The sequence below is a fragment of the Carcharodon carcharias genome, chromosome 3 (genome assembly GCF_017639515.1).
Source record: "Carcharodon carcharias isolate sCarCar2 chromosome 3, sCarCar2.pri, whole genome shotgun sequence".
In the NCBI taxonomy this organism is placed as follows: domain Eukaryota; kingdom Metazoa; phylum Chordata; class Chondrichthyes; order Lamniformes; family Lamnidae; genus Carcharodon; species Carcharodon carcharias.
Genome location: NC_054469.1, coordinates 159,003,612 through 159,024,368, shown reverse-complemented (window position 1 = coordinate 159,024,368; position 20,757 = coordinate 159,003,612). Strand labels below are relative to the sequence as shown.

At 38.3% G+C, this 20,757-nt stretch overlaps 1 protein-coding gene across 1 annotated transcript in view; it reads left to right on the top strand.

The window, feature by feature from the left end:
- vps4b (vacuolar protein sorting 4 homolog B) overlaps positions 1-20,757 on the top strand; it is a 48,934-nt gene that overhangs the window by 9,118 nt on the left and 19,059 nt on the right. The window contains exons 2-6 of the mRNA XM_041184592.1: positions 3,114-3,225; positions 9,045-9,192; positions 11,774-11,835; positions 14,877-14,996; positions 18,933-19,089. Of these exons, the coding sequence (XP_041040526.1) occupies positions 3,114-3,225; positions 9,045-9,192; positions 11,774-11,835; positions 14,877-14,996; positions 18,933-19,089 (599 nt within the window). The remainder of the gene's footprint in view (positions 1-3,113; positions 3,226-9,044; positions 9,193-11,773; positions 11,836-14,876; positions 14,997-18,932; positions 19,090-20,757) is intronic.

Here is a 20,757-nt window from a genome sequence, read left to right as displayed (position 1 = left end):
TGACTAAAACAAACTACCCTATTCTAAGTGGCGTGACCGTCTTCTGGAACAAAGTGATGTTACACAGCACTTGCAGTCCGGCTTCCAGATCAGTAATCCTGATCCGGCATTCCTCTAGTTGCTTATACTTTCTGCAGACATGTTTGTCATGGATCACTGTGGCGTCCAAAAGCTCCCACATTCTACAGCTGCAACATAACACCTGTCCTGCCATTGTTACTTATGTTATTTAGTTAATATCATTATTCAATTAACTTAGAATAATTCGAATGTATACCGCACCTCTTTCCACGTGCTGAATTCCCACATGAGCCTAATTCATTACTCACTTAGTCTCTATCTCACTCTGGCATAGTCACCTGTCTCCTCACGCGTCCCTTACTAATCCTCGCACGTCCCTTACTGGTACTAAAGGAGACAGTTATCCCCTTTCCCCTGCTCTTTCCTTTTAACACTGCAATTTTTTTCCATCTCAAGTATTTAATTTCCTTTTGAAAGTTATCATCATCTGTCACCCTTTCAGGCAGTGCATTCCAGATCCTAACGACTGCAAGTGTTAACTATGACCAGGCTTATTCTATACCTCCACATTAGAATAAGGCAGCAGTTAACTTATGAATTCTACCCTCCACAGTAGGTGCAAGAGCCATTATTCTTCAGAACATTTGGCTATTTCCGTATTTCTATCATTTCATCTGTCATTCTAGCTCACTCTCAACTTGAGTTGGGAGATCTTGGATTCAAGCCCGCTTCAGGACTTTACACGATTTTGACAAATACTTCAGTGCAGAACTGAGGAAGTTGTAATGTTTTGAGGTTCTATCTGCTTCATTCAGGTAAATGTAAAAGATTCTGGCCAATATTCACCCCTTAACTAATATCACCAAAATAGCTGTTTTTTGGAAATGTCATGTTGTCATATTTGTCAACCAGTTGCCATATTTGCATATCAATAGCAACTGCATTTTAAAAGCTATCCATTGGTAGCAAAGTGTTTTGGGACATCCTAAAAGGTGCTATATGAATGTAATATAATGTCTTTTTTTTTGTTTTAATTTAAATTTAATTTTTATATATATATATATATATATTTTATTCCCCCCCATACAGGGCTATCTGTCACTGGTTTCTATGTAGTTTTTACAGAGCTGACCCTTGTTCTACTATTAACACATCTTGCTCTTACCTTTATGCCACTATCAGCACCTTTTAGTCTTTGCCACTACCGTTAATACTCCCTTTGTCTTGCGTCCATAAATCTTTGTCAATCACTTCTTAGCTCCCACCTATACCTCATCACCCACCTTGTTCCCTCTTAAACAGAATAAAATCCATCACATTTCTACTTCTCTCTAGCTCTGACGAAGAGTCATACGGACTCGAAATGTTAACTGTTTCTCTCCCCGTAGAGGCTGCCAGACCTGCTGAGTTTTTCCAGCATTTTTTGCTTTCATTTCATTCTTTCCAATACATTTCTTGTCCAGATAGTTATCCACTTCCTCAGCTAAAATTAGTTGACATAGATTTTAAAATTCTTGCTAGAAGGCAGTTCCAGAGACTCATTATGTGAGGTGTGGAGAGCAAAGTACCTTGCAGTCTCTCATCCCACTTTACATCATTGTGTTGTAACGAAAATGGTCAATTCCATATGCTTATTTTAGGACTTTGACTCCCAGCTGTTTGGCAACCAATATTTCATGTGAAGGGTGAAATTCATCGTAGAAAAGTATAAAGTGTTGTGCAAATTTTAAAAATGGTTAGCATATATACTGAGTGAGCAGAGCTATTGACTGCTTAACATGTCCAGTCACACTGGAGCAACAGTCAAAAGGGCAGACAAACTAATGTTGCATAAATCTAAACATGTCCTGCTGAAACTATTATACTTTGGACAACTTTGGTCCCTGAGACCCAAGAGAGAAATTCAACCTCTGGATTTGATGCCAGAAGATTGAGATTGATTTCTACAACAGAGAACTGAGTTATGAGGAACTAATGGAAACATTTAAAGATTTTGGTTTGGAAAGGTGGCTGCTCATAGGGGTTTTGAGAAGTATCCATAGTAAAAGATAAATCGGAAAATTACAAACTAAACCATGAAGTGGAACAAGAGAGTCATGGTTCAAATTTAGGTCTAATGTCAGGACGATCTTCTTCACACAAGTGAACAATATGTTTAGTAATGGAATTCCAGGTAGGATAATAGAGGCTGTCAATTAGGGGTTTGTGACTGCAGATGTACACTTTTGTTAGACTTAGTCACTTCATTCATACTGTGATGTTTAAGCCTCAGTGGCCACTTCATACCCTTTTTGCTCTGTAACTTATCTCCCTTTTTCACTTAAGTAATCTGAGATTCACTTCACTCTTGATCAGTTCCCTACATAATTCAATCATTTCATTTATCCCAATGCTCAAGGATGCCATCAATGGTTCCTTCTGCATAGGCATAGCATTGAAACTAACGTGGTCGAAATCAGAAGTGGCATACTTTGTGACTTTTTAGTGTTCATAACCCAATTGCCACTCTGAGTTAGTGGTTATTCTTCCACCACTGAGGATTAGGAAACCACATACTGACAGATAATTATCCACTAAACTGAAGTACAACAAAAAAGGTTCTCTGTACAAACCCTGGACTTACTGCATTTAACTAGATATAGCATAAACAAAGACCCACTCCAGGTCAAAAGGACTGAGGACTCATTCAGGGATGGTCTTTGATGCCGACCCCAAAGAAAATGCATTGTGTACAAACTCAAAAAGATAATGCGTCCAGAAAGACTGTTCAAAAGCTGGTATTTTATAAAAATGTGTTGGTCATTCTCTCCAAGTAATGTATAGAATGCCCAATGGTGGATTTGGGGGTCATTCTGATTGGAATAACCAAGATGGGTTGAATACCTTCTTTGCCATCATGAACATGTGACTAAATTTGAAGTTACTAGCCTAGTGGTTTTGGACAAAGTTTTAATAAATAGTAATCCTTCATCAAAGTCCTGGATTCATAATCTTTCAAGCTTTGGCAGCTTAATTTATTTTAACTTTTAGCTAAAGATTAAACTTTAGAATTCAGTGATGATAATTGTTTAAAACTTTGTTTTTCTTTATAGAAAGGTATAGACCTTGCAAGCAAAGCAGCTCAAGAAGATAAGGGAGGAAACTATGAAGAAGCCCTACGGTTATACCAATGTGCAGTGCAATACTTTTTGCATGTTGTTAAATGTAAGCAATTTAAACAAAGGACCTCCATTCATTACATTTTGCTGCAGTTTCTTTCCAAGTTTTTTTCTATTAGCATATTTATGAAGCTGCAAACCAAAGTAAAATAATTTTCAAAAAGAAAAGCACAAAACTCCCCCTTAATTTTTAAAGAATAGTAATGGTCATTAAGTCCATTGTTGATGGTTATCACTTGCTTTATAATCATTTACAGATTTGCTCTGTTTAAAGAACCTCCAAAATGGATGGAGGAAGTGGAACTGATTGTCATCTTCATGCTAATGTATTAAAGAAAGCAATAAGATGCAATTCTGAGGGAAATGAATGTGCTCTTTAATCATTAATTCTGCTTTTACACTATACAAGAATGTTGCCATCTGAAGATAAACCTAAGATAAAAGCAAAAAACTGCGGATGCTGGAAATCCAAAATAAAAACAAAAATACCTGGAAAAACTCAGCAGATCTGGCAGCATCTGCGGAGAGGAGCACAGTTAACTTTCAAGTCCGAATGACCCTTCAACAGAGCCAAGTAAAAATAGAGAGGTGAAATATAAGCTGGTTTAAGGGGGGGGGGGGTGGGACACGTAGAGCTCTCTCCTCCATCCCCACCCCCTTTCCGATTTAACCCCCCCTTTTTTTCCAATAATTTATATAGATTTTTCTTTTCCCACCTACTTCCATTATTTTTAAATGTATTTCCATCCATTGTTTTATCTCTACCTTTTAGCCTTTTTTGATTCCCTCACCCCACCCCACCTCCACTAGGGCTATCTGTACTTTGCTTGTCCTGCTTTCTACCTTTAATTAGCACATTCCTTAGATAATATCACCACCTTCAACACCTCTTTGTCCTTTTGTCTGTGACATCTTTTGGTTATCTCCACCTATCACTGGCCCTCTATCCAGCTCTACCTGTCCCACCCCCCCACCCCTTAAACCAGCTTATATTTCACCTCTCTTCTATGTTTACTTAGTTCTTTTGAAGGGTCATTCGGATTTGAAACCTTAACTGTGCTCCTCTGTGCAGATGCTGCCAGACCTGCTGATTTTTTCCAGGTATTTTTGTTTTTGTTGAAGATAAACCTACCTGGTTTTGGCCAACATCCAGGATGACCTATTTTTCAACAGGTCATCCTGGCAACTGACCTTAAGCCAACTAATAAATTCGACACCCTTGCCTTCAGGTTGCAATCAGCTGCATGACCTTTACCTTCAGAGCAGCTGGCACTAACAAGGATTTTCTATAATATAGAACCACCCTAATTTAGAGAGCGATACTAAGTTTTTTTTAATAGTATGATTTGGCTCCTTAGATGAGGGATGATTTACTGCTAGTTTTAATAATGGGAAATGAGCTGAAAAGAGATGTAAGTATAGGGAAAAGTTTCAGCAATAGTGATGACAATGTAATGAGGTTAAAAATAATGACTCAATTACATAAGGCAATCAATAAAGTACTAGATTAGAAAGAGGCTAACTTTGAGAAAAATTAGTGAAGTAAAGTAGAAAAAAATATTGACAGAACAGCAAAGGGAAATATTTTTAAAAGTGATCAGTAGAGTTCGGGAGGAATATATTCTTCTAATAAACAAAAATAAGCTAGCTAATAATGCTACACTAAGCATGAGTTGAGAAAAAAGGGGAAATTGAAACTAATGAAATATCAACATGCAGGGAGTTATCGTTGACCAAAAATTTACTGGACCAGATATATAAATATTGTGGCTACAAGAACAGGTCAGAGATTGAATTCAGCGAAGAGTCACTCACCTCCTTACCCCAACTCACCCCAAAGCTTGTCCCCCAGCTAGAAGGCACAAGTCGAGAGTATGATGGAATACTCTCCACTTGCCTGGATGAGTGCAGCTCCAACAACACAAGAAGCTTGACATCCTGGACAAAGCAATGCATTTGATTGGCACCCCATTCATCACCTTAAACATTCACATCCTGTACCACTGATGCACAGTGGCAGCAGCATGTACCATCTAGAAGATGCACTGCAGAAACTTGCCAAGTCTCCTTCAAGCACCTTCCAGAACCCCTATCACCTAGAAGGACAAGGGCAGCAGATGCACGGGAACATCGCCTGCAAGTTCCCCTCCAAGCCGTACCCCATCTGACTTGAAAGTATAATGTCGTTCCTTTGCTGTCACTGGGTCAAAATCCAATGCAACACTCTTTTCAGCACCCTTCCTAACAGCACTGTGGGCGTACTTACACCAAATGAACAGCAGCTCAAGAAGGTGGATCTCCAACTTCTCAAGGGTAGTTAGGGATGGGTAACAAACACTGGCCTTGCAGCGACATTTTGATCCCATGAAAGAATAAAAACAAAAGCACACAGAGTTTGTACTCAGTAAAGGAAAGAATGACAAAAGGAAACATAAGTAGTTGTTTGGTAGTGCAGAACTTGAGTATTGCTGAAAAAAGAGACATATCGAAGCTTTTTGTCTTGCACTCATCAGGACATTTCAAGAATACCAATATATGGGGAAAACAATTTATGCTGTATGTGAAGAGGGTGCTGATTGGTTGGTAAGTGGACTCTGATTGATAGAGGCATTGCCATGGTGCATGCACCAGTGATGGTGACTGACAGTTAACTGCCAAGCATTGTTTGAAATTTAAACCAGAAAGCTTGACCCTGATTGCCCTGAGGAATGAGTCAGCGAATGGCTGTCACTTATTTTGTTTAGCTGAAACAGGCACCATTTGTATATGTCTTCTTTCTGACTGCAAAGAGCCGGGCCCTATGTATTAATATATGTAGCTTCCATATAAGCAAAAGCGCCACACCGTGAGCCTGACAGATATTTAAAATTGGTTATCTTAATTCTTAGCACACTGAGGATTATTTAGCAAATGTTGTCCAATCGCAGAATCACATCTAATGTTGGACACTCAGTTTTGCAAGCACGGGCTGGTTGGGTCCAGTCTGCACTTTATCTGTTGTGAACAATGGCTAGGACGTGCTGTTTGATACAATCCGCCAGTTTTTGGGACATATGGCCTACATACCTAGCATCCCACTGGTACTGAAATTCATATACCACATTACTTATTTGTGTGTCCTGAAGAGTGCAAGATGAAAAGCTTTGACATCTCTCTTTTTTTCAGCAATAGTAAAGAAAATAGAGAGGTTGGAAATAAGTCAGAAATACAATTAGGAAGGCAAAGAGGAACTACAAAATTAAAGTATCAAGGAAATGTAGAGTACTCTACAGACACAAATAAAATTAATATCAGGATAGGGACAGGATGACAAAAGGATGCAAAGGGTAAACTCTCAGAAATTGACAGCGAAATGTTAGAAACACCGAATAGTTACTTTGCTTAAGTATTTACCAGAGAAACTAACAAAGATGGCCATGAGATTACAAGAAGTGATCCAAAAAGATGTAAAACATTTATGTTAGAAAGGTGGGGAATAATTGATAAACTAATTATACTTGGAGAAGATAATGCCCCTGGATGATTGCATCTGTGCATATTAAATAAGTTAGGGAAGAGATAGTCCATAGGAATTATGGAGCAATTAGCTTAATAGTAGGAAAGGTAATAGAGGGACAGGTAGGAGAATGGAAAGCAAACTGGCTAGAAAACAGAGGGCAGGTGTTAAGGGTAGTTACTCAGACTAGCAAAAGGTGGGAAGTGATGTTCCTCAATGATCAATGTTAGGACCACATTATTCACAATTTACATAAATGAATTGGACCCCGGAATTAAAAGTACAATTTCGAAATTTGCAGACGACCTCAATTTGGGGGGCATAGTTAATACAGAGGAAGATTGTGACAAAATATAACACACTGCTAAATTTGAAGAATGGGTATGCAATAGAAAATGGCCCAGATTTTGTGGTCATTGAGATAGAGACCCTCCAATCTAGAAGAAAGCTACCCAGATCTCTCGTCTGAAATTCTGCTTTCCCAGTACTAGGTTGAATCTGGTGCCAAGTAGAAAGGATCTCCAGAGGTTCAGCAACAGTGATGTCAATGATCAGCTTAACCAGCCAGTCACACTGAATCGATCTCCTGGAAAGCAAACAGGAAGTAAAATGTACAGATTGCCCCTCACTTTAAATTATATGGGCAGTGAATTAAAAGATTGGAATGTGCACATGGAATCAAGGTAGAAGTTGAATTATCATAAACTTAAATCATTTTAAAATGTAGATTTATTGTCATAATAGAATTGGCATTCCACAAAATATAAAATTAGTTTTTCAGGGCCAGAAAGGTTTTTCAAAGGTAATTATAAAGCTAGTATATTGTTAAAAACGCAGTTATACTTCATTCAACAATGTGTAACTTTTTCCTGTATTTTACAGCAAGGATAATAGCTTAAAGGGGCAAGTTGAATTATTGCCAACGACTTGTGGGTTTGCACATTTACCTTCACAGGTATGGACTCCAGATATTTGTCCAGAGGAGTTCCAGAGGAGTAATGATATCTCCTGGTTTCACTACCATTATTACTGCAAAATTCTGGATCTTAATAGACATGTATGAGTTGATTCGTTTTGGTGGGAAGAGATAAGGAGGCTGCATATTGTTTGAAAAATAAATGGAGGTGGTGGAACAAAATGATATCTGAGTACAGATACACAAATCACTGAGTGGAAATACAAATTAAGGCATTTAATTAAAAAGCACTGGGGATACTTTCTAGAGGATTTGAATTGCAAAGCTGGGTAGTTAGATTAAAATTGTGTAGAACCTTGGTCAAACCACACTTGGTGTGCTGTGTTCAATTCTGCTTTCAATGTTACTAAAATGTTAGAGGTACTGGAGTAAGTGCAAAAAAAAAAATTCACGTGGATGATATCAATGAAGGATTATACCTTTCGGGAAAGATATCTTTCTGGCTGGGGCTCTCTAGATAAAAGAAGGCTGAGATTTGATTTGATAGAGGTTTTTGAAACTGTCAAAGGGTTTGGTAAGGTAAGCATGGAGCATATGTTTTCAAGTGTTGGGGAGATCAAATCTATGCGACATAAAGACAGTTACTACAAAATCCTATAGGGAATGCATGCAAAACATCTTTATCCAGAGTGTGGTTAGAACATTGAACTTGCTGCCACGTGGAATAATTGAGGTAAATAGCTTGACTGTATTCAAAAAGAAGCTGGATAATTACATGAAAGAAAAGAAATAGGGTGGTATGCTGATCGAGTTAGATGAAGTAGGGTTTAAGGAGACTCGTGCAATGTTTCCTCAGCTGCATGGATGTGTGGTTGCTGAGCAATTGGAAATGCTTTGTGAATGGAACAAACAAGCCACGCACAAACGTTTTTCACATTAAGGTACGTGGCCACGTGTATTTCTTAAAGGGACCACACAGTGCAACAAGCTGGTCATATAGTGCTAACTGAAATTAGAGGGATTGTTGCTTATGAAGAGCATAAACACTGGCATGGACCAATTGGACTGAAAGGACTGTTTGTGCTATAAATTCTATGGAATGCTGAACTCTCAATCTTGTATCAATTGGGTGCATTTTAAAATTTTGCTTTTCCTCTTGCCCCTCATCCCAGTCTCTAAGCAATAACTAGGTATTTAAAAAATGGAGGTAGGATAATTTAAGTTTTCTTCAAGATTGTTAAAGAGGTGTGTTATTCCATTTAGCAAACATTCTCACAGTCATAACATACAGATTTCTCTAAACAGGCTTACAGGGCTCGAGAGTCAACAGTGAAAAACAAGGGCTTTAATAATTGTAGTGGAGGAAGGTGATTTTCTTGATGGTAATAAACCACATCATTTCACTTTGTTCTTTTAGTAGAGGAAAATTAATATTGTTATTTTTAATCGTTAGATGAAGCTCAGGGTGCTAAAGCAAAAGAGAGCCTTAGAGCAAAGTGTACAGAATACCTTGATCGAGCTGAGAAACTTAAAGAATATCTGCAAAAAAAACAGAACGTCAAAAAGCCAATTGAAGAGTCAAATACAAGTGATGACAAAGGGTATGTATAAAATTGTCTTGTTTTCTATTCTGAAATGTTTCTCTGCAGTTTTGCGTAACAAGATGATATAGAAGACCATTCAGATGGGGGGAGTGAGAAAGAATGTGGTAGTGATTGGAGACTGTACAGTCAGAATAGACGTTGTTCTCTGCAGCCACGACTGGGGTATCTGAAAGTTGCGCCTGCCTGGTGCCAGCGTTAAGGACACCTTGTGGTAGGAGAGGTCTTGGAGTGGGAAGGGGAGAATCTAGTTGCTATGGTCCATGTAGGAACCATGTTGTAGTTAATACTAGGGTCAGAATTAAAATGCAGAATCTCTGTTAAAAATCTGTAGTTTGTTATCTGGGGAAAAGATTTTCATAAATACATGACCAAAAGAGTGGTGTGGGAGAGGGGATTTGATTCATGGTGGACTGGCAGCAGCACTGGGGAAAGGGAGCTGTTTCATTGGGATGGGCTCCACTTAAACTGGGATGCTATCAGTGTCTTGGTAAATTGGATAACTAGAGCTGTGGATAAGGCTTAAACTAATGAAAAGAGGATTTGCAAATAATCAGGAAAGAAATTAAAAAGCAGTGAGTGATGTTAAGATCATAGAACAGAGGATAAAACAGTGTGGGTCAGGAAGGACAAAAGTTGAAAATGTTGGGGAGGCATTATTGATGAGTGACATCAGGGAAAAGTAGAAAAAATAAAGACACTATTTGAATGCATGACACTGTTGCAATAAAGCAGATTAATTAATAGCACAGATAGAAATAAATGAGTTTCATCTAAGAGCTATTACAGGGCCATGCTGCAGTGTGAGCAACGTTGGAAATTAAATATACCAGGATGTTTAGCTTTTAGAAGTGACTTGGAGGGGTACTTTGATACTAAAGGATGGGAAAAGAAAGTGAAGAGAAAGGGTCTTAGCTCAGAAAATCAAAATATAGAATCCGTTTTGAGTGGTGCTAAGAAATAACGAGGGACAGAAAGCAAAGGTGGGATTAGTTTATAAATCCTGTAAAAGTAGCTGGGTGCTGGGTAGTGTGTAAATTAGGAAATTAGCGATGCATGTAATAAGGGCGATTCTGTCATCATGGATTTTAATCTTCACATAGATTGGGCAAACCAAATTGACAGTAACAGTGCTAAGGGCAAATTCATGATAGCATTCAAGAAACTGGTTCCTTGATCTAGAAAACTAAGGAAAAGGCTATATTGGATCGAGGATCGTGTAATGAAGCATGAATTGACTTATTTTGTTTGCTTTCCAAAGATGCTGCTTAATCTTTGCAGTGTTTCCAGGATGTTTTGGATTCAGATTTGCAGCACCTGCAGTTTTGTTTTATTTACTTCACACATTGTTCAGTATAAAAATGAGTCAATAAGTCCAACAGTCAGGAAAACCAGCTGAAGTAGTTCTAGGAATACTAGGGGAAGAATTTAAATTGTGGGGATATAGGAAATGCTGCAGTATCTTGACACAGAGCAGAGGAAGGGAAGAATCCAGAAGTGAAAGGGAGAAAGAAATGGATGCACGCAGGGCCATAGGCTTGGACAAAATTGCAGATTAAGTATGGATGTAAGCCATGAAAATAAGAATTTGTGGATTTTGAAATTGATGTACTGACAAATGGAAAATCAATGGAGATTGACAAGCATGGGAATAAGTGGGCAGGACATTTTATACGGTATGGAAACCAGAAATCTGGATAAGTTGCATCTTACGAAGATGACGTTGAAAAGTCATGTGGATATGATAAAGGCACAAATAAGGACTTCAGATCCAGTGGGGCGAGGAAAAATGGAACGATGAAAGACGAGAGGTATTTTTGAGGTAAAATCATGTGATTCTCCGATGGAGTGGGGCTATGCTCGGGGCCAAATTACACATCATATTAAACGTAATTCAGAAAGGGCAGAAGCATCAGATGCTTAAATACAGAGCTTGATTTTTGTAGAGCTAGGTGATATCAATCAAGATCTTCCGGGAAACACTTGTTCTTTCTTTCAAAGAAGCTAATTGCCATATAATTAACATATCTTGGGAACTCCAGGGAAAGCTAGTATTCAGTTGCACCAGTGATTAGGTATCAACTGGGCACAGGAAAAATAAGCTTGCTTTTGGTTCATTTGGGCACAGGATTGTAGACTCCAGCCAAAGTGATGGTACGTTTAGTTGATTTAGTTTGATTTCCCTATTCTTTTAAAAGTATGTAATGACTTTCTAGCCTTGATAGACAACGCATAACCAGCGCTTAAAAAGCATGCTGTTTGTCTCTGTAAGTTAGCTATCGGAAGTGTATGGATTAGGAATTGCTCCGGCATTTCCTACTTTCTCCCTCATCTTGGGATGGCACTTGACTGCTGGTTTGTGCCTCCCCACCACATTTATTAACATTAGGAGCTCAACAAAGTGGGAAATTGAGCCTGGATCACTCCGGTGGTTCATTTACCTCTGGGATTTTTATATAAACATTGTTCCTTTTATTTGATATGTCACTCATTTTAAAATGTATTATATTTGTTTACTGCATAGAATAAAATAAGCCATAGTTTTTTGCTATCAACAGATTTTATTTGGATTTTATTGTAGGAATGAGAGTGATGGTGAGGCTGACAATTCAGAGAAGAAGAAGTTACAGAGTCAACTACAAGGTAACTTTTGAAATAATTGGGTATTAAATGTAATGGCTGCAGTGTTTAATATGTACAAATTGTGTAAATTAATTCAATAATTAATTGTTCAGACTGGTGATTGGAATCCTATGGGAAGGCTAGTTAAAAATCTGCAGATGTTAGATGGCTGTTGTTTCTTTGAGAGAAAATTTGTTTCTGTATACTGTAAATGATTGCCTTTGTTTCCTTATACTTTTGTTATATGTATCTTTTGGAAATTCCAACTACATGACATTCACAGTGAGTTAGGAATTATCTTGATTGGTTCAAGTTTCTGAGGAACTATTAAAAAATAATTCTCTCTAACATTCTTCTAAATCTTTTCGGTGACCATATGCGACCTGTTGCCACACAGCACCATAATCTTTAACTTGTTGAACAATTTCACAGAAAATCTGCTTGTGAAATATATTCCCCTTGTATACCATGTTATAGAAATGCATGTAACATAGACACAAGGGCAACTCAGGAAGGGGGGAATAAGTTGGTCAGGATCATATGGCTACATAATTCTTTTATCCAATAGAGTGTTGTTGGAAATGGGGTCAGAACTGCAATTCGTTCAGTGTTCAGGTTTAAAGAATGGAGCAGGACCCACAGGCCTTAAGACACCGAAACCTGAACCTGGACATTGAAGGGAATACCTCTATTAGAAGGCTGAGAGGAGGACCTGATTGAAGTATATAAGATTATGAGGGGTAGAGTGGATAGGAAGGCACTTTTTCCATTAGCAGATGGGTCAATAACTAGGGGACATAGATTTAAGGTAAAAGTTGGAAGGATAAGAGGGGAGTTGAGAATTTTTCTCAACGAGGGTGGTGGGAGTATGGAACTCACTGCCTGAAAGGGTGGTTGAGTCAGAAACTCTCGTAACATTTAAGAAGTATTTAGATATTCACTTGTGTTGCCATCGCCTCCAGGGCTAGGGGCCAAGCACTGGAAAATGGGAATAGTGTAGTCAGATCTTTGTGACCGGCACAGACACGATGGGCCGAATAGCCTATAATCTTAATTACAGCCTCCTCCTGTGATGTATACGTCTGAGTCTATGAGTCTATGTAGAATAATGTCCACTGTGCATTTCATCTGATGGTTATGCAGGTTTTCTTGGATACCAATCAAGGATGGGAGCCTTGGTTGCTTTTATTTCATCATCATTAATGCCTTTCCCACTATTCCAAGTCCAGTCTTGGGGAGGGTAATTGAACTGCCTTTCCATTGGCTAAATGGGATCAACTAACTCAGTGCAAGCCAAGGTTAGAACCTGCAGACTTCCTATTTTTGTTCTGAGTTGTATGGGTGGGACAGACTGATCTTCCATTATAGGTCTTGTCATGTGCCTAAAGGCTTGCACACAGTCTGCCTTGAGCCACACAGCACATGCTTAACCTGCATAATCCAAATTTTAGTCAGAGCATTGAGCAAAAATATTAAAACCGTTTGTGCCAGGTTGAGTTCTTCAATTAAAGAAACCAGTTAAAAACGCAAAGGATAATTCCCTAGTTAAATTTGATCACATTATTGTAAGATATATAATTTTTGTGTTGTGTTTAAATACTTACTTCTGACAGGAATTTCAATTACTGAGGAAAAAATGGGCAGATGGGAATTTTCAGAAAACATTTTGTGATTTGTGGAACCCTACTGGCTAGATTGTGCAACTACAGAGTGATGCACCCTCACAATAAAGGAGAAACTATTGTGCATTGCATAGTTCACTTCAATTTTAAAGGGTGTTATCCTATCACGGGCATAACATGCTGTAGTGACAATGAGTGTTCAATGAACTGTGTTGAATTTAATACATAATAGATATTTAGAATTTAAAAAGCACTTGGAACATTGGGTGGTAATTCAAAACTTTAGTAAATGAGCAGATCACAGTTGATTTGATTATTTACCCTTTTAAAACTTCACTTTATCTGCTCTGCTCACTCAAACCTATCACAGTAAACAAAAACAGGAACTATTTTTCTTTTTGCACATACTAACAAGTTTTGTTTTGATTCTTTATAGTTTAAAAGTGCTGTAATTTTTTTTAAATTGCTTTTTGCTTGTCAGATATTCTGGCTTTGGCATTCTTAGCCATGAACTTGCAGGATGTTGTGATATAGTGATACAACAGTCAGACATAGATAAAATTGTTTGTGAAAGGAGCTTCACATAAATTAACCAAGTGGAGAACTAAAGTCTGGATCAGTTTTAGTTCACTGTTACTTTTTAGCCTTTCTGCCATTGAAATTTTCATCTGTGCCTTAGCCACTTGCAGTCTTGATTACTGCTCTCTTAAATGACCTGGAGAATCCACTCTGCTAACCCAAACTTGTCCAAAACTCTCCTCCTTGCCCCCATCCTTCACAAAGTCCCACTTTCCCTTTGGCCCCATCCTCCTTGATTTAAATTGGTGTTCAGAACTGCAAAGCCTCAAATTTGAAATTAATGTCCTGGTCTTTAAATCCTCACCAGACCTTTCTGTGACTTCCTGTAGCCCTATATATCTTATGCTCCCTACCACCCTTCCACTCCTTTCACTCTAGCCTCTTGACTGCCCTATCATTGGCAGCCATGTAAATCTCACTCTTAAATTCTTTCTTAAGCCTCTCCTCTTCCCTCTTTTTACACCTTCTTTAAAATCAATCTCTTTAGCCAAGCTAATTCACCCCTAATTTCTCTTTCTTTGGATCGTTCATTCTCCTCATACTTCTGTGGAGCACTTTGGCCACTTTACTACCTTAAAGGCATTATATAAGTGCAAGTCTTTTTGTTTCCGTTTCTCTGTTTAATTTAACTTATTAAATATGCAGAGTAATTCCATGTCAGCTCCCATATAGAGTGGGAATCATAAATGCTCAGAATCCAGAGCTGCTGATGCAGAAGCGCACTGTTTATCTGTTTTACTATGGACATTAACATTTAAAGGAGGAAAATCATTATTTGAACTGATTTAATTTTTTAAGAGGATTATCCCAATGCAACTGATGTTTCTTGTATCTTTTATAATTTTTTTTTTTACTGTGTAGGTGCCATTGTTATGGAGAAGCCAAATGTGGGTTGGAGTGACATTGCAGGTTTAGAAGGTGCCAAAGAAGCTCTTAAAGAGGCTGTGATTTTGCCCATCAAGTTTCCTCATCTCTTTACAGGTTGGTAACATTTCACAGGACTATCTCTTTGTCTCTTATTAAAAATCTTGCATAGGGCATGCACTCCATTGAAATGTGCTATATGAGCATTCCTAATGAGCATTTCCATTGTAGTCATGTGTTCTTGCTACAAACTCTGTTCCCTAACAAGCGACTCCATCCTTCTCCCTGGTAACTGTCTGGATTTGAACCAGACTGTTCGCAACCTTGGTGCCATATTTGATCCTGAGACAAACACCTCCTCTCACCTCCATAACCTACTCTCCTACTTCAGCTAATTTGATGCTGAAACACTCAACCGTGCCTTTACTACCTTGACTATTCCAGTGCACTCCTGGCCGACCTCCTACATTCTACCCTCAAAACTTGACATCCGAAGACTCTGCCCATGTCCTAACCCGCACCAAGTCCCGTTTGCCCATCATCCCTGTGCTTGTTGGCCTATGTTGGCTCCTGGTTAAGCAGTGCTTCAATGTAAAATTTTCATCCTCGTTTTCAAATTCCTTCACAACCTTATTCATCCCTACTTGTGTAATCTCCTCCATCCGCTTAACATTCCGATTTACATGGACCCCTCCGATCCTGGCCTCTTCAGCATCCCCAATTTTAATTACTGTACCATTGGTGTCTGTGCCTCGGCTGCCAAGGCCCTAAGCAATAGAATTCTTTTCATAAACGCCTCCACCTCTCTTCCTATACTTCCTCCTTTAAGATGCCCCTTAAAGCCTATGCCTGACTAAGCTAATGGTCATCTGTCCTAGTATCTCCTTACGTGGCTGTGTTAAATTTTGCTTCGTAATGCTCCTGTGAGGTGCCTTGGAACATTTAATGGCATTAAAGGCACTATAGACTGTTAAAATATCAACCCTTGCCTGTTGCATTTATCAGTGACTATTACTTTGCCCTGAGAAATACTAGTGTTAAGCAACATCACTAGCCTGTCACCATAACCTATCTTCTATTAGATGGTTCTGTACTATTGTTTCTCTGATTCTTGGAAAAAGGGATTTGTAATTATTTAGTGCCTTTCCCACTCTCAGAACATCCCAAAGCACTTTATAATCATGAAGTACTTCCTGAAATATAGTCACTGTTGTGATGCAAGAGTGCAACAGCCAATTTGTGCACAGCTAGCTCCTACAAATAGCAATGTGATAATTACCAGATAATCTGTTTTTGTGATGTTAATTGAGGAATAAATATTGGCCAGGCACTGGGGATAAAATACTCAGACTGGGCAGTATTTGCAGAGGAGGAAACAAGAGTTTGAATTTAGACCAATGACCTTTCATCAGACCTGGTGGAAAAGATAAAAGAGACAAATAGGAATTCTGTCAGCGAGACGAGCAGAGCTTCAAGGTGGTCATTCCTGAAAGAGAAATGGCAGTGAATTAAATTTATTTAATATAGCACCATGGAATCTTTTATGTGCATCTCAGAAAGCAGAGGCTTGGTTTGACATCTCAAAGATGGCAGCTCTGACAATGTAGCCTCCTTCAGTTCAGAGCCTAGATATTTGTGCTCAAGTCCCTGGAGTGGGATTTGAACCCACAACCTTGAGAAGCCATCAACTGACACCTTCTATACTTTTTTTTATAATTTTCTCTAATTTCTGAAGTCCACTAAATAACATTTAAAAAGTTAATATAATATTTCACAGTAACATGATTATAATCTCATTTTTGATATTGTATTACAATTTATTTCAAGACCTCAGCCTGTCTGAAATGTCTGCAGTGCATCTGATATTTTTATATCTCTATATTTTGTGCAAATAGAGTTCTCAGAACATTCCAGTATGTAATCTGGATCAGGAGAGATTGAAAATAGAAGTGTGTACCCTTCCACCCTGACTGGAAAAAACAAAAACCCAAATCCTAAGGTCTTTAAAAGAAAAAGATTGTATTTGGGTTCACCCTGCCAAGAACTCGAGTCTGACATATTCCTAGCACCGTGGATTAACAACATATCTTTCATTTGTTTGTTTAACTAAAATTGACTCTTTTTTTTATTGGTAACTTGAGGTGGTTGACAATGACCAATGCCATTTGGCAAATGGACCCCAGGAGGTAACCATTGTTTGAAAGCTACACTGACTTACATATGTAAGCCATCATTGATGGCGTGCCAATGATAGATGAACCATAACAGTCTCTAAAAAAAACAGAAAATGCTGGAAAACGGAGGGAAAAACAGTTAACGTATCGAGTCCATATGATTCTGAAGAAGAGTCATACGGACTCAAAACATTAACTCTGTTTTTCTCTCTCCAGATGCTGTTAGACCTGCTGAGTTTTTCCAGCATTTTCTGTTTTTATTTCAGATTTCCAGTATTTGTAGTATTTTGCTTTTATAAGTCTCTAGACAGATCATCAACATTTCAAAATTACCTCCATGTTGCAGGCTAACACATTGTTGAGAAAATTGTTGAACATTATAGAAATACATTTAAAAAACACATCTAAACAATACAGGTGAAGACCACATTGTCTTATTCTTCATTCTTGTAGAGTAATGGGTTAATGGTTATGTTGATGAAGATGTAGGCATGATATCAGGATCAGGTGACCAAGAGTCTCCAAGACAGCAGGACGCAGAACAGTCTGTGTCTTAGAAACCATTTACTTACTATGAAATCTTGTATAAAGTGTAAGTAAGTAGTTTCTAGAAAAGCTATATACCAACTATCTCAGTCACTCAGACAAAGTTGAACCTTTTCAAAATGCTTCTTAAATTGTAACTTAAAATGTTTTTCTTTTTTCCAGTATGACTATTGTTATGATCTGACTAGGGACAGTCAACATTTAAAGAGAAATCTGAACACCTTGTTTTAATCAATAGAACTACGCCCCAAGATGTCACTTTTTTTAAACAAAACACAAACTTTATTGCATGTAGAACAAATCAAAGCAGATACATATAGTTATGTTAACACTATTGCTTATACCTACACATGCTAGGCCCTCAGGTTTATTCCTTCCTTCCCCCATAATTAAAAGTTAGTTACTTCTGTAGGGAACAAACATAAGTATGCCGAAGTACTCTGGAAGTTATTTAATTCTTCTCAGCTCCAACTATTCTCAGAGATAAACCTTTCATTTAACATCTCTTGATTGGGGATGCTCTTGTTCCCTCTGCTTACTTTTCCAAGCTAAAATGTTGGTTGCTTTCTTTCGCAAGACTGTTGGGATCACCTGTAGATTCTTCTACTAATTTCAAATGAGGCAACCTTCCAGTTCCTGTTCCCTCACAAAATTCAAACTGAGATCACGTTTCACCCACATTCCACATGGTGAATGGTGAAGTTAGTTCTTTTTAAAACTCTGCTTACAGTGTAGGTTTGTGTTGGCTGTCTTCTCTCAGTGAGCTGCAAACTGCACACACCAATTCCAAGCTGCAACTATTAATTGGATGTCCCTCTGTCCCTTTATAGACGAAGTTTCCGTCTGCCCTGCAATTTGGGTTTCCAAATCCAAGTTTTTTTTTGGTTTTCTGAGAACTGGTTAGTCTCCTCTCTCTGTTTTCCTTTTTCTGTGCCCATTGTCAGTTTCTGTTTTCAGTAAAGTCATACATGAGTTGTTTCTCCCACCTAATGTTTTATAGCTCTTCTATTTAGACCTTTTAACTGTTATAACCTCCCAGCTAGTTTATGTTGCATTCACATCAGATGTTTATCAGTTTTAAATTAAGTTTCCCCCCCACCTATCTACAGTTAAACATTAATTCCTAAAACCACAAGTTATATACTAAAACACATGAAGCATAAACTAGGTATTCGCAACACTATAATCTATAATTTCACCAGTTGATGTGATGTGAATTTGGGTTTCCAGTTCTTTGAGTATTACCTGATGTAGCTTCCATATAATTTTACTTACTTATGATTGTAAAGATTTTTTTGTAGCAGAATTTTGTAGCAGAGATTTATCTCTCCAGGTAAACGAACTCCATGGAGAGGAATCCTTCTGTTTGGTCCTCCTGGAACTGGCAAATCCTATCTGGCAAAAGCCGTGGCAAAAGAAGCAAACAATTCTACATTTTTTTCAATCTCCTCTTCTGACTTGGTCTCTAAATGGCTTGGAGAAAGTGAAAAGTGAGTTTCTATCATCTTGTATATGGATCTTTGAATTAATATCTTTGACATTGCTTACTTGAATATTGATAATGGACAATTTTGTGTTTCCTGCCTCTTCTCTTTAAGAGCTTTTTTTGCAAGATATTGTACGTCATATTTCTGTCTAAATCAATCCAGGTCAGAAGAGGAAGTGTTAACCAATTCAAAGTGAAATTAACATAGCAAGTTGGTTAAGGTCATTGCTGAAAAAAGAGACATTTCTAAGCTTTTCGTCTTGCACTCGTCAGGACACTCACAAGAACACCAAAATAAGGAGGAAAACAGCAGCTTGTACTATATGTGAAGAGAGTGCTGATTGGTTGGCAAGTGGCGTTGCCATGGGGAATGCATCACTGATGGTGACTGACAGTTAACTGCCAAGCAGTGTTTGAAATTTGAACCAGGCAGCTTGACCCTGAGGAATGAGTCAGTGAATGGCTGTCCTTGTTGACTCTGCCTGATTACCTTGACCTTTCCCAAGTGCTAGTGCTATTGCTTCTTTAATAATAGCTTCTAACATTTTCCCTATGACAGATGTTAAGCTAACTGGCCTGCTGTTTCCCGCTTTCTGTCTCCTTCCCTTTTTGAATAATGGAGTTACATTTGCTATCTTCCAATCTGATGAAACTTTCCCTAATCTAAGGAGTTTCGGAAAATTAATTCCAATGCATCAACTATCTCACTAGCCACTTCTTTTAAGACCCTAGAATGAAGTCCATCCGGACCCGGGCACTTGTCAGCCCGCAGCTCCAACAATTTACTCAGCACCGCTTCTCTGGTGATTGTAATTTTCCTGAGTTCCACCCTCCCTTCCATTTCTGATTTTTTACGCTGCTTCTGGGATGTTACTTGAATCGTCTATAGTGAACGCTGATGCGAAATACCTGTTCAATTCATCTGCCATTTCCTTGTTTTCCATTATCAATTCTCCAGACTCACTTTCTGTAAGACCAATGCTCACTTTGTTAACTCATTTCTTTTTAAAATATTTCTAGAAACTCTTACTATCTTTTTATATTTCTGGCCAGCTTTCTCTCATACTCTAATTTTTCTCTCCTTATTAATTTTATAGTCATCTTTTGCTGTCCCTTATATTCTGTGCACTCTCTGGCCATCCAGCGATCTTTGCACAATTATACACTTTTTCTTTAAGTTTGATACTATCTTTAACCTTTCTAGTTAACCACAGATGGTGTGTCTTTCCCTTGGGCCTTTTCTTACACGTTGGAATGTATCTATTCTGTATATTCTGTAATTTCCCCTTAAATGTTTGCCACTGCATCTCTATTGACCCACCCCTTAGCCTAATTTGCCAATTCACTTGAGCCCGCTCTGCTTTCTTACACTCATAATTGCCATTATTTAAGTTTAAAAACATAGTCTGGGACGCACTCCTCTCTCCCTCAAAGTGAATGTAAAGTTCAAGCATATTATGGTTGCTGCTACCTAGGTGTGCCTTCACTGTGAGCTCATTAACCCCAGCTTGTTGCACAATTCCAGATCTAGCATAGCCTGCTCTCTGGGTGGCTCCACAACCTGCTGTTCTAAGAAACTACCCGGAAACATTCTACGAACTCCTCATCTAGGTTAGCTTTACCCGTCTGACTTTTCCAGTCTATATGTAGATTAAAATCTCCCATGATTATT